The sequence below is a fragment of the Gopherus evgoodei genome, unplaced genomic scaffold (assembly GCF_007399415.2).
Source record: "Gopherus evgoodei ecotype Sinaloan lineage unplaced genomic scaffold, rGopEvg1_v1.p scaffold_363_arrow_ctg1, whole genome shotgun sequence".
Classification (NCBI taxonomy): domain Eukaryota; kingdom Metazoa; phylum Chordata; order Testudines; family Testudinidae; genus Gopherus; species Gopherus evgoodei.
The window spans coordinates 1-13328 of record NW_022060031.1 but is presented as its reverse complement, the minus strand read 5'-3'; the positions used below and the strand labels follow the sequence as shown (position 1 = coordinate 13328).

The following is a 13328-nucleotide window of genomic DNA, read 5'->3' as shown; positions in this document are numbered from 1 at the left end:
GTGTCATCCCGCCCGCCGTCTGTCTGTCTGTCATCCCGCCCACTGTCTGTCTGTCAGTGTGTCATCCTGCCCGCAGTCTGTCTGTCAGTGTGTCATCCCATCCGCCATCTGTCTGTGTGTCATCCCGCCCACTGTCTGTCTGTCTGTCATCCCACCTGCTGTCTGTCTGTCTGTGTGTCATCCCGCCCACTGTCTGTCTGTCTGTCAGTGTGTCATGCCGCCCTCCATCTGTCTATCTGTGGGTCATCCCGCCTGCTGTCTGTCTGTCTGTGTGTCATCCCGCCTGCCATCTGTCTGTGTGTCATCCCGTCCGCTGTCTGTGTGTCTGTCAGTGTGTCATCCCGCTGTCTGTCTGTCTGTGTGTCATCCCGCCTGCTGTCTGTCTGTCTGTCAGTGTGTCATCCCGCCTGCTGTCTGTCTGTCTGTGTCATCCTGCCTGCTGTCTGTCAGTGTGTCATCCCGCCTGCTGTCTGTCTGTCTGTCTGTCTGTCATCCCGCCCACCATCTGTCTGTCTATGTGTCATCCCGCCCGCCGTCTGTCTGTCTATCTGTCATCCCGCCCACCATCTGTCTGTCTGTCAATGTGTCATCCCACCCGCCGTCTGTCTGTCTGTCTGTCATCCCGCCCGCCGTCTGTCTGTCTGTCTGTCATCCCGCCTGCTGTCAGTGTGTCATCCCACCCGCTGTCTGTCAGTGTGTCATCCCGCCCGCCTTCTGTCTGTATGTCATCCTGCCCGCTGTCTGTCTGTGTCATCCTGCCTGCTGTCTGTCAGTGTGTCATCCCGCCTGCTGTCTGTCTGTCATCCCGCCCGCTGTCTGTCTGTCTGTCTGTCATCCCGCCTGCTGTCTGTGTGTCATCCCGCCCGCTGTCTGTCTGTCTGTCAGTGTGTCATCCCACCCGCTGTCTGTCTATCAGTGTGTCATCCCGCCCGCCTTCTGTCTGTATGTCATCCCGCCCGCTGTCTGTCTGTGTGTCATCCCGCCCGCTGTCTGTCTGCCTGTCAGTGTGTCATCCCACGCACCGTCTGTCTGTCTGTGTGTCATCCCGCCTGCTGTCTGTCTGTGTGTCATCCCACCTGCCGTCTGTGTGTCATCCTGCCCACTGTCTGTCTGTCTGTGTGTCATCCTGCCTCCTGTCTGTCTGTGTGTCATCCCATCCGCCATCTGTCTGTGTGTCATCCCGCCCACTGTCTGTCTGTCTGTCAGTGTGTCATCCCACGCACCGTCTGTCTGTCTGTGTGTCATCCTGCCTGCTGTCTGTCTGTGTGTCATCCCACCTGCCGTCTGTGTGTCATCCCACCTGCTGTCTGTCTGTCTGTGTGTCATCCGCCCGCTGTCTGTCCATCCGTCAGTGTGTCGTCCCGCCCGCTGTCTGTCTGTGTGTCATCCCGCCCGCCCTCTGTCTGTGTGTCATCCCGCCCGCTGTCTGTCCGTCAGTGTGTCTCATCCTGCCCCGCCCGCTGTCTGTCCGTCCGTCATTGTGTCGTCCTGCCTGCTCTCTGTCTGTCCATCTCTGTGTCATCCCGCCTGCTGTCTGTCCGACCGTCAGTGTGTCATCTCGCCCGCTGTCTCTCTGTCCGTCTGTGCGTCATCTCGCCCGCTGTCTGTCCGACTGTCTGTGTGTCATCTCACCCTCTGTCTGTCTGTGTCATCCCGCCCGCTGTCTGTCTGTCCATCCGTCAGTGTGTCATCCCACCCGCTGTCTGTCTGTCAGTGTGTCATCCCGCCCGCCTTCTGTCTGTTTGTCATCCCGCCCGCTGTCTGTCTGCCTGTCAGTGTGTCATCCCACGCGCCGTCTGTCTGTCAGTGTGTCATCCTGCCCGCTGTCTGTCTGTGTGTCATCCTGCCCACTGTCTGTCTGTGTGTCATCCCACCTGCCGTCTGTGTGTCATCCCGCCAGCTGTCTGTCTGTCTGTGTGTCATCCCACCTGCTGTCTGTCTGTGTGTCATCCCACCTGCCGTCTGTGTGTCATCCTGCCTGCTGTCTGTCTGTCTGTGTGTCATCCTGCCTGCTGTCTGTCTGTGTGTCATCCCACCCACTGTCTGTCTGTCTGTGTGTCATCCCGCCCGCCGTCTGTCTGTGTGTCATCCTGCCCGCTGTCTGTCTGTGTGTCATCCCGCCAGCTGTCTGTCTGTGTGTCATCCCGCCTGCTGTCTGTCTGTCTGTGTGTCATCCTGCCCGCTGTCTGTCTGTCTGTCATCCCACCTGCCGTCTGTGTGTCATCCCGCCTGCTGTCTGTCTGTCTGTGTGTCATCCCACCTGCTGTCTGTCTGTGTGTCATCCCACCCACTGTCTGTCTGTCTGTGTGTCATCCCGCCCGCCGTCTGTCCGTCAGTGTGTCTCATCCTGCCCCGCCCGCTGTCTGTCCATCCGTCATTGTGTCATCCCACCTACTGTCTGTCTGTCCATCTCTGTGTCATCCTGCTTGCTGTCTGTCCGACCGTCAGTGTGTCATCTTGTCCGCTGTCTCTCTGTCCATCTGTGTGTCATCTCGCCCGCTGTCTGTCTGTCCGACCCTCTGTGTGTCATCCCGCCAGCTGTCTGTCCGATCCTCTGCGTGTCTTGCCACCCGCTGTCTGTGTCATCCCGCCCGCTGTCTGTCTGTCCGACCCTCTGTGTGTCATCCCGCCAGCTGTCTGTCCGATCCTCTGCGTGTCTTGCCACCCGCTGTCTGTCTGTGTCATCCCACCGCTGTCTGTCTGACCATCTGTGTGTCATCCCGCCAGCTGTCTGTCCGATCCTCTGCGTGTCATGCCACCCACTGTCTGTCTGTGTCATCCCGCCCACTGTCTGTCTGTCCGACCCTCTGTGTGTCATCCCAACTGCTGTCTGTCTGTGTGTCATCCCACTCACTGTCTGTCCGTCATTTGTGGCATCCCACCCGCTGTCTGTCTGTCCGTCAGTGTGTCATCCCACCTGCTGTCTGTCCGGCCGTATGTGTGTCATCCCGCCCGCTGTCTGTCCATCCGTCAGTGTGTCATCCCGCCCGCTGTCTGTCCGATCGTCTGTGTGTCATCCTGCAGGCTGTCTTTCTGTGTGTCATCCCACCCACTGTCTGTCCGTCAGTGTGTCATCCTGCTCACTGTCTCTTTCCGTCATTGTGTCATCCCGCCCACTGTCTGTCTGTCCGACTGTCTGTGTGTCATCCCGCCCCGTCTGTCTGTCCGTGTGTCATCCCGCCCGCTGTCTGTCTGTCCGGCCGTCCGTGTGTCATCCCGCCCGCTGTCTGTCCATCATTGTGTCATCCCGCCCGCTGTCTGTCCATCCGTCAGTGTGTCATCCCGCTGGCTGTCTGTCCGACCATCTGTGTGTCATCCTGCCGGCTGTCTGTCTGTGTGTCATCCCACCCACTGTCTGTCCATCAGTGTGTCATCCTGCTCTCTGTCTTTCCGTCATTGTGTCCTCCCGCCCGCTGTCTGTCCATCCGTCAGTATGTCATCCTGCCGGCTGTCTGTCCGACCGTCTGTCTGTCTGTCTGTGTGTCATCCCACCCACTGTCTGTCCGTCAGTGTGTCATCCTGCTCTCTGTCTTTCTGTCATTGTGTCATCCCGCCCACTGTCTGTCCGACCGTCTGTGTGTCATCCCGCCCCGTCTGTCTATCTGTGTGTCATCCCGCCCGCTGTCTGTCTGTCCGGCTGTCTATGTGTCATCCGGCCCGCTGTCTGTCTGTCCATGTGTCATCCCGCCCGCTGTCTGTCCGGCCGTCAGTGTGTCATCGCGCCCGCTGTTTGTCATTGTGTCATCCCGCCTGCTGTCTGTCTGTCCGTCAGTATGTCATCCCGCCCGCTGTCTCTCCGTCCGTCATTGTGTCTCCCAGCCACTGTCTGTCTGTCCGGCTGTCAGTGTGTCATCCCGCCCGCTGTCTCTCCGTCCGTCATTGTGTCATCCCACCCGCTGTCTGTCTGTCCGGCTGTCAGTGTGTCATCCCGCCCACTGTCTGTCTGTCCCGTCATTGTGTCATCCCGCCCGCTGTCTGTCTGTCCAGCTGTCTATGTGTCATCCCGCCTGCTGTCTGTCCGGCCGTCAGTGTGTCATCCCGCCTGCTGTCTGTCTGTCCGTCTGTGTGTCATCCCGCCCGCTGTCTGTCCGGCCGTCAGTGTGTCATCCCGCCTGCTGTCTGTCTGTCCGTCAGTGTGTCATCCCGCCCGCTGTCTTCCGTCCGTCATTGTGTCATCCCACCCGCTGTCTGTCTGTCTGTCTGTGTGTCATCACACCCACTGTCTGTCCGTCCGTCATTGTGTCATCCCGCCCGCTGTCTGTCTGTCCGGCCGTCTATGTGTCATCCCGCCCACTGTCTGTCCGGCCGTCAGTGTGTCATCCTGCCCACTGTCTGTCTGTCCGGCCGTCTGTGTGTCATCCCACCCGCTGTCTGTCCGGCCGTCAGTGTGTCATCCCGCCCGCTGTTTGTCATTGTGTCATCCCGCCTGTTGTCTGTCTGTCCGTCATTGTGTCATCCCGCCCGCTGTCTGTCTGTCCGGCTGTCTGTGTGTCATCCCGCCTGCTGTCTGTCCGTCAGTGTGTCATCCCGCCCGCTGTCTCTCCGTCCGTCATTGTGTCATCCCGCCCGCTGTCTGTCTGTCAGGCTGTCTGTGTGTCATCCCGCCCACTGTCTGTCTGTCCGTCATTGTGTCATCCCACCCGCCTGTCCGTCTGTTCCGGCTGTCTGTGTGTCCATCCCACCCACTGTCTGTCCATCCGTCATTGTGGTCATCCCGCCCGCTGTCTGGCCATCCGTCAGTGTCTCCTCCTGCTCTCTGTCTGTTTGTCCGTCATTGTATCATCCCGCCCGCTGTCTGTCCGTCCGTCTCTCTGTGTGTACCCCACCTGCTGTCTGTCTGTGAGACAGCCTTCCCACCATCCATCTGTGTGACTCCTGACCACGGTCCGTCTTTCCTGCGCATTGTCCCCACCTGCTGTCCGTCCATCTGTGCCCACTCACCTCATAGGCAGCCTGTGGCCCTGGTCTCTGTGCTGCCCCCCGGGACACACTAACCCCTCTTCTGCCCCCTCCCTACAGGCCTCGCCCAGCCGATGCCAGGGCAGCAGGTCAGCCAACCCCTCCCGGGCCCAGGGCATGTCACTTGAGGGGGTCTGCGGGGCAGGAGTGGGTGGGACGCAGGAACCCTTGGGCAGTGGATGGGGAGTGGTGGAATGGGGGTGCCAGGTGGGAGGTGTGGGGAGCTGGGGGCAGGTTGGGTGGCACTGGGGGTGGGGAGTTGGGGCACTGGGCATGTGGTGCTTGGCAGGGGTTGGGTGCTGGGTGGTAATGGGGAGTTGGGGTGCACTGGGCTGTGGTGCTGGGTGGGGAGTTCGGGGGCATTGGGCATGTGGTGATTGGCAGGTTGGTGCTGTGTGGGATGTGGGGAGTTAGGGCACTGGAGGCCCCCCCATCCCTTTGGCCCTGATCTTGTCCCTTTCCTTGGGCAGTGGCAGTACCCCCCGGCCGGTTTCATCACCTCCCCCTCACAGAGCGGTAAGGAACCCGGGGGCATGGGGAGCCCCCTTGATATAGAACAAATGTGGTGACAAGTGTGAAGGCATGGGAGGGCAGTGATGTGCAAGGGTGGGCGCCCATGGGTGTTGTCGTTCGGTGCCAAGGATACCCCAGGCAATGCGTGTGAGGGCCGAGGATACCACAGCAGTGGCGTTGTGAGGCGAGGTACCCACGGGGCTGGGCATGTGAGGACGGGGGTACCCATGGGGCTGTGGGCGTGTGAGGGCTGAGGATACCCACAGGCAGTGGGCGTGTGAGGATGAGGGTACCCACAGGGCTGTGGGCATGTGATGATGAGGGTACCCACGGCCTGTGGGCGTGCAAGGGCCGAGGATACCCACAGGCAGTGGCGTGTGAGGATGATGGGTACGCACGGGGCTGTGGGCATGTGAGGATGGGGTCCCACGGGCTCTGGCGTGCGAGGGCCGAGGATACCCAAGGCAGTGGGCATGTGAGGACGGGGTACCCACGGGCTCTGGGCGGTGAGGACCGGGGTTCCCACAGCGGTGGGGTTGTGAGGGATGAGGGTGCCCACGGGCCTGTGGTCGTGTGAGGGCCGAGGGTGCCCACGGGAGGTGGAGTGTGAGGGCCGAGGGTGCCCACGGAGGTGGGAGTGCGATGAGGCCGAGGGTGCCCACAGGCGGTGGGTGTGTGAGGGCAGAGGGTGCCCACAGGCGGTGGGCGTGTGAGGGCCGAGGTTGCCCACGGGGCTGTGGGCGGTGAGGGCCGAGGCTGCCCACAGGCATGGGTGTGTGAGGGCCAAGGGTGCCCACGTGGCTGTGGGCGGTGAGGGCCGAGGGTGCCCACGGGGCTGTGGGCGTGCGAGGGCCGAGGGTGCCCACGGAGGTGGGAGTGTGAGGGCCGAGTGCCCACGGGAGGTGGGAGTGTGAGGGCCGAGGTGCCCACAGAGTGGGAGTGTGAGGGCTGAGGGTGCCCACGGGCTGTGGGCGTGTGAGGGCCTGCCCACAGGCTAGTGGTGTGAGGGCCAGGGTGCCCACGGGCTATGGGCGTGTGAGGGCTGAGGGCCCACGGGGCTGTGGTTGTGTGAGGGCTGAGGGTGCCCACGGAGTGGGAGTGTGAGGGCCGAGGGTGCCCACGGGCTGTGGTCATGTGAGGGCTGAGGGTGCCCATGGGGCTTGTGGCGTGTGAGGGCCGAGGGTGCCACGGGGTGTGGGCGTGTGAGGGCCGCGGTGCCCACAGAGTGGAGTGTGAGGGCCGAGGGTGCCCACGTGGCTGTTTTGTGGTCCGTGTGGGCTGAGGGTGCCCACAGAGGTGGGAGTGTGAGGGCCGAGGCTGCCCACGGCGGTGGGAGTGAGGGCCGAGGGTGCCCACAGGCGGTGGGTGTGTGAGGGCCAAGGGTGCCCACGGGGCGTGGTCGTTTGAGGGCCAAAGGTGCCCACGGAGGTGGGAGTGTGAGGTGAGGGTGCCCACGGGCTTGTGCGTGCGAGGCCAAAGGTGCCCACGGGAGGTGGCGTGTGAGGGCCGAGGATGCCCCAGAGGTGGGAGTGTGAGGGCCGAGGCTGCCCACAGGAGGTGGGAGTGGAGGCCGAGGTGCCCACGAGATGGCGGGTGCTGTGGCACAGTGGTGTGCAAGTACTGGAGGTTTCTCATGGGCAGGCGTGCAAGGGCTGAGGATACCCACAGGTGGTGGGCGCGTGAGGGCTGGGGTGCCCATGGGCAGTGGATGTGCAAGGGCAGGATGCCTGCAGGGCAGTGGGTGCATGGGCATGTGAGGGCTGGGGGTGCCCATAGGCAATAGGTTACTAGGGCTGGGGAATGCCCATGAGGTTGGGGCATGTGTGGGCAGTGCCCGTGGGGCAGAGGCATGCAAGGCTGGGGGTTCTGGGAGCAGAAGGCGTGTGAGGGTGGGGGATACCCGTGGGCGGTGGTGTGAATGGGGAGGGGGGTTACTCCCTGTCTTCACCCAGCATAGGAGCTAACGCCCGTCCCTCCCGCAGGTGCCCTGCGGCCCCGACCCAGCTCTGCAGCCAGGTGGTCAGGTGAGTGTGTGTATGTCCCTGTTCCCCCTGCTGGCGGGGCCGGGCCCTGCAGGGTGTATGTGTCCTTGCACCCCCTGCTGGCAGGGCAGGCCCTGCGGGGTGTGGTGTGTGTGCGTGTGTGTGTCCTTGCGCCCCCTGCTGTTGGGCTGGGCCTTGCAGGGTGTGTGTGTATGTGTCCCTATGCCCCCGCTGGCCGGGCCGGGACCTGCGGGATCGTGTATGTGTGTCCCCCTGAACCCCCTGCTGGCAGGGCCAGGCCCTACAGGGTTTGTGTGTGTGTGTTGTCCCTGCACCCCCTGCTGGTGGGCTGGGCCCTGTGGGGTTTGTGTGTATCTCTGAACCTCCTGCTGGCAGGGCCAGGCCCTGCAGGGTGTGTGTGTGTGTGTCCCGCCAGGCCCTGCGGGATGTGTGGTCCATCTCTGCACCCCCTGCTGGCGGGCTGGGCCGTGTGGGGTGTGTGTGTGGTGTGTGTGTGTGTCCTGGGACCCCCTGCTGGTGAGGCCGGGCCCTGCGGGGTGTGTGGTGTGTGTTGTGTGTGTGTGTGTATCCCTGCGCCCCCTGCTGGCGGGGCCGGGCCCTGCAGGGTGTGTGTGTGTGTGTGTGTGTGTGTGTCCCTGTGCCCCCTGCTGGCGGGGCCAGGCCCTGCACGTGTGTGTATGTTCCCTGCGCCCCCTGCTGGCAGGGCCGGCCCTGCAGGGTGTGTGTGTGTGTCCCTGCGCCCCTGCTGGCAGGGCCGGGCCCTGCGGGGTGTGTGTGTGTGTGTGTGTATGTGTGTCCCTGCGCCCCCTGCTGGCGGGCCAGGCCCTGCACGGTTGTGTGTGTGTCCCTGCGCCCCCTGCTGGCTGGCCAGGCCCTGCAGGGTTGTGTGTGTGTGTGTGTCCCTGCGCCCCCTGCTGGCAGGGCCGGGCCCTGCGGGGTGTGTGTGTCCATCTCTGCACCCCATGCTGGGGGGGCTGGCCCTGTGGGTGTGTGTGTGTGCGCGTGTCCCTGCGTCCCCTGCTGGCGGGGCTGGGCCCTGCAGGTGTGCGCGTGTCCCTGCGTCCCCTGCGGGCAGGCCGGCCCTGCAGGGTGTGGTGTGTGTGTGTGTGTCCCTGCGTCCCCTGCTGGCGGGCTGGGCCCTGCAGGGTTGTGTGTGTGCCAGGCCCTGCAGGTGTGTGGGTGTCCCTGCACCCCTGCTGGCGGGGCCGGGCCCTGCGGGGGTGTGTGTGTGTGTGTCCCTGTGCACCTTGCTGGCTGGGCCGGGCCCTGCTCTGTGTGTGCCCAGCCAGGGGCGCCCCACATAATGAGGTCTCTCCCCCCACAGCCGCTCCTCCTGCTGGAGTCCATCCCCTACCGCCTCTCCAGCACCCCCACTGGCCGGAGTCGCCCCTCATGCCCCTTGCGGAGTGGGGGGGGATGCGGACTACACAGGCTATGGGGGGCAGGAGGGCCATGTGGGTGCCTAGGGCCACAGGAGGGGAGGTGCTGCCCGGGCACCCCACTCTGACTCACTCTATTTCTCCTCTCTCCCCAGCAGGCTCCGGGACCTGCCCAGACCCCCACTGGCTCCAGCATCGGTGAGAGGGCCAGGGGGTGCCCCACAGCCAGAGAACGACCTCAGCTTGGTCCAGCCATGGTCACAGGGACAAGGCCTCAGAGCCATGGCTGCCCCCCACCGCTCGCTGGGGCAGTCACCCCCCCAGCGCTCTGGCTGTCTCCCTGGGCACTGGATCACCCCCCCCATTCCTGCACAGTTTCACTCCCCCTTCTCCAGAGCTGCCCCCCCAAATCCGATCCCCCCTGAACTGTCTCCCCTCTGCTCCACAGCCACCCCGTCTCCCGCCTCCACCCAGAGCCTGTCCTACTGGTGAGTGTGTGGGGGTTGGGTGCCCCTGCATCCCCCTCGGGGGCAGGTCAGAGAGGCTGGGATTGCCCCAGCTGGGGGGGTCTCTGGGACTCAGATAACCTGGGGAGGGTCTGTGGGCTGGGATTCCCTGGTCGTCAGGGGTGGGGGCTGGGATTCCCCCAGGGGGTCTCTCTGTTGCTTCCCCCCTCCCCTAACTCCTCTCTCTTCTCCCCCAAGGGCCTCCTCCTCCTCCACCCAGACCCCCGCGCTGGGCACCTTCCCCTTGCGCCCCCCCGGGCGGGGCCAGTGGAGGGTGAGGCCGGGCAGGGCCGAGGCCCCTCCACGCTGGCACTGGCATCTCGCAGGTGAGCAGGGGGAGGGAATGAGCACGGGGTGAGACCTGGGGGGATGGGAATGAGAGATGAGGGGATCCCTCTCCCAGCCCATAGCAGGGTCCACAGGGCACCCCCAATCTGCCCCACTAACATCTCCCATCCGCCCCACAGATCTGAGAGGGGGGCACCCCTCGGGAAGCCAAAGCGCAGAGAGACCAAGACCCATACAGGTGAGGGGCAGGGAGACTGGGTTGGGGGCAGGGTGGGGGTCAAGCCGGGGGCTGAACGGCTGGGGGTCGAGCTGGAGGGCGCTCGAGGCAGAGTGGGCTGGAGGCAGGGGCTAAGGCTTAGGGTATCTGGCTGTAGCATTCTGGGTAATTTCTTCTCTCCCCCCAGCTAAGATTCACCCCCCAACTCACCCCCTCTCAGCATGGCAGGTAAGTGAGACTGGATTGGGGGGTCACACCCCACGCAGAGGGGGTTGGGGAGGGGGGCTCAAGGGGGTGAGCCCCCAAAAGAGGGGTCTGGGGAAGAGGGACTCAGAGGGAGGGAAGTCAGAGGGAATGACCCCCCCCGACTGTTCTGTCTCTTCACTAGGATTCTCTCCCCACAGGGCCCCCAGTGCCAGCCAGGCCCCCCAGCTGTAGCATGTGGGGTACCGAAACTGCCCAGCTCCCCAGCACCTGACGGACTCTGCCCCTGCAGTTCCCCTTGGGACTAGAGCGACTGTGCCCGGGAGATGTGCGTACAGCCAGGGGAGCCTCCCCAACCCATCACAGCTGCCCCCCCACTCCCGTCTAACACAGCCCCCCCATACTTGCCCACACTGGCCCAGCCAAAGGTCCCCATTTCCCCAGCCCCCCATGCACCTGTCTCCCCACCCAGCCAGCCCCAGGGCCACGGTCCTGTTAGCCCCCGCCCCACGCTGGGATCAGAGCCATTGGGGGAGGGGAGGAAAATCACACCACTGGAGTCAGTCCCCCATTATCCTTGTCCCCCCCCAGCTGGGGTGCCCCCAAATGGCTCTGATCCCCATGGGCCCAGACCACCCCCCATTGACAATAAATGTCTGGCTTTTCCAACTGGGATGCTGCGTGTTTGGGGGAGAACTGAGGTTCAGCCATAAACCCCCCGAACCTAGGGAGACATACCCGATTTCCCGCCCCCAGCCGCTCTTCGTCCATCCTTGGGGGTTCTGCTGGGGAAGGGTTGGATGGTTGAGGGGGGTTGGGGGAACCCCGACCTCCCGAAGCCCGAGTGGGCGTGAGGGCAGCAGGAGCCGGGTGCTGAAGGAGGGAGTGGGGAAGAGGAAATGAGGGAGGGAGAGGAGGAAACAAGTGACAGGGAACCCGAGGAGAGGAAGGGGAGACGGGAGACCTACCCCACTGAGCGTCAGGGACCCCTCCCCCACGATGTGCGCCAGCTACCACCGAGGGAACGAGAACCGAGAACGTGAGTGAGGGAACGAATGAACCAAAGCCCCGCCCCTGGGCTCCCCATCCACCCCCACCCCCAATCGACAGAGGCCCAGGCGTGGGGGTCAACTTCAAACCTCGCTTTAACTTGTGCCAGTCGGGCATTATAAATTAACAACTCCAGAAAGGACCATCCAGCCGCCAGGAAAGGCTGCCCCCGCCTGCTCTCCACGCTCCGGTTTCTCCTGCCCAGTTTGTAAAACCAAACCCAGGGAGCCCCCACAGACCATCTGCCCACCCCCTCCAGGCCAGATGCTGCTCCCACCCAGCTCCTGCCACACGGTCTCTCTGGGGGACAGGGCCTTAACGTGAGTAGAGGAGGGGGGGGAGGGATGACCCAAGGCAGACTCTAGAAACAGAGGCGCCTGAAGGAGGGGAGAGGTGAGGGAAGTCTGGAGAGAAAGGAGCATACCTGAATCCAGAAATCTGGCCGAAAGGTTACAGGGTTCTAGAGCACAAACTTGTAACCAGAGAAACCTAGGTTCTAGAGTAGGGAACCAGGAACGAACTGGTATCTGGGTTCTAGAGCATGGCAGAGGGAACTGGGCACCTGGGTTTCTAGGTCAAGATCTCCAGGTTCTAGGGCCTGTGGCAGAGTTTGAGGGTGTCCTTCTGTTCTAGCAGAGGAAGGGGACCAGGGCCTGATTGGGATTCTAGAACACAAAGGGGAGAGAAACAGGGTCCTAGATTCTAGAACAGGGAGGGAGCCCAGTACTTGTTCATAGAGCACCAAGATGAGTGGGGACACACAAACCCAAATGTGGAGCCTGAGGCATGGAGATGTGAATTACAACAATGATCTAGAAGCAGACTGCATGATACCAAGTTCCAGAACAGAAAGGGAGAAGGACCGGGTTCTAGAGCTGGAGAGAGGCAGGGGGGAAGTGGGCCCAGGAAGGGAGAGGGAGGGAAAAACTAGATTCAGGACCAGATCTGGGTTTCAGAACGGAGGGAGGAACTAGACAGAACAGGGCCCCAGCGTACGAGTCGGCTCCTCCCAACCCCGCCCTCCCCGGGAAGTCTCCGAAGCTCCTCATTCCTGGGTGCCAGGTCCTCTTCCCTCGGCTCGTCGTAATCTCCTCCCCGTCGTCCTGCACATGAGCCCGGCCTCCTCGTCCTCGTCTCTCAGGCTCCTCGCCCAGGCACACCACCACCTCAGGGCTCGGGTGAGGGGAGTAGAACAGTTCAGCACCTGCTGGGCCCCCATGCCCGACTCACGGCACAGGGCTGGCAGGTCATCCTGGCGCAGCTGCTGCCGGGCGGCCCAGTACCGCTCCAGCGGGCCCGTGTCCGTGCGGGGCCCGGGCTCCAGGGTGGCAGCGGGGGGCACGGTGTTATCCCAGAACCACCGCAGGTGCCCGTGCTTGAGGGCGTAGCGGGTGTCCCCGAACCACTGGATGATCTCTGCCCGCGGCAGGCCGGTGATCCGCTCCAGCCATGGTAATCCTCCCGCCGCGCCCACTGGCACCGCAGGAAGAACGACTTCAGCACCGCCAGCTGCTCCTTGCTCTTCCGCCGGCTCTTCCGCTGCCGCTGGGCCTCCAGGGTGCTGTGGGGGTGGCCAGGCCGGGCCCAAGCCTCAGCCCCATTGACGGTGGTTCCGGAGGAGGGCGGTGCGGTGTCAACTGCCCCAGCCGGCAGGGTTTGCTGAGGTCCCAGGCGGTGTCTGGGTGGCTGGCGCCAGCCGGAGAATCCGCCCAGGCCCGGCACGGAGGGGGTGGCGTGGGGAAAAGGTGGGGGGTGGCGTCAGCGTCTCTTTGGCTTTGGGGTAGGGGACTGTGGAAGCTCTCCCCGGCTCTGGGGGGCCCCGGGCCACAGCCGAACAGCTCCTGGGGATTCCTGGGGCTTGGCTTTGTGGTGTGCGGCCACGGGGGCTTCCCTGCCTCCCAGGGCCTTGCCAGTTTGCGGCAGGGGGGCGCGGGGGCCAGCAGGGGCCCCAAAGGCCGGGCGGTCCTGGCGGCAGGCCAGCCGCGCCCGCGTCTCCTCGATCTCCTCGGCGCTCCAGCTGATGCCCGCAGCGCAGCCGCTGGGCCATGAACCAGGCCTTGACCTTCTCCAATTGCAGGCCGTGGCGCAGGCACAGCAGTGCCCAGGTCGGCCAGGCTGGGGTAGGGGAAGTAGCTGAAGGCCTGGCGCAGCGGCTGGTGGCCGTCCAGCTCGCTGGTCTGGGACGCCTGGGTCCACACCAGCTGCAGGT

The 13328-nt window shown here is 63.9% G+C and overlaps 1 protein-coding gene across 1 annotated transcript; it reads right to left on the bottom strand.

The window, feature by feature from the left end:
* Positions 1 to 11480: 11480 nt before the first annotated feature.
* On the bottom strand, positions 11481 to 13323 carry LOC115641837 (homeobox and leucine zipper protein Homez-like; the record flags this gene model as incomplete). Its single annotated transcript, XM_030545203.1, is given in 9 exon segments — positions 11481 to 11496; positions 12116 to 12314; positions 12317 to 12571; positions 12574 to 12762; positions 12765 to 12866; positions 12869 to 12958; positions 12961 to 13144; positions 13146 to 13220; positions 13222 to 13323. Coding segments are annotated over 9 exon segments (1212 nt in total), but the record flags the coding sequence as incomplete, so codon positions are not given.
* Between the last annotated feature and the right edge of the window lie 5 nt (positions 13324 to 13328).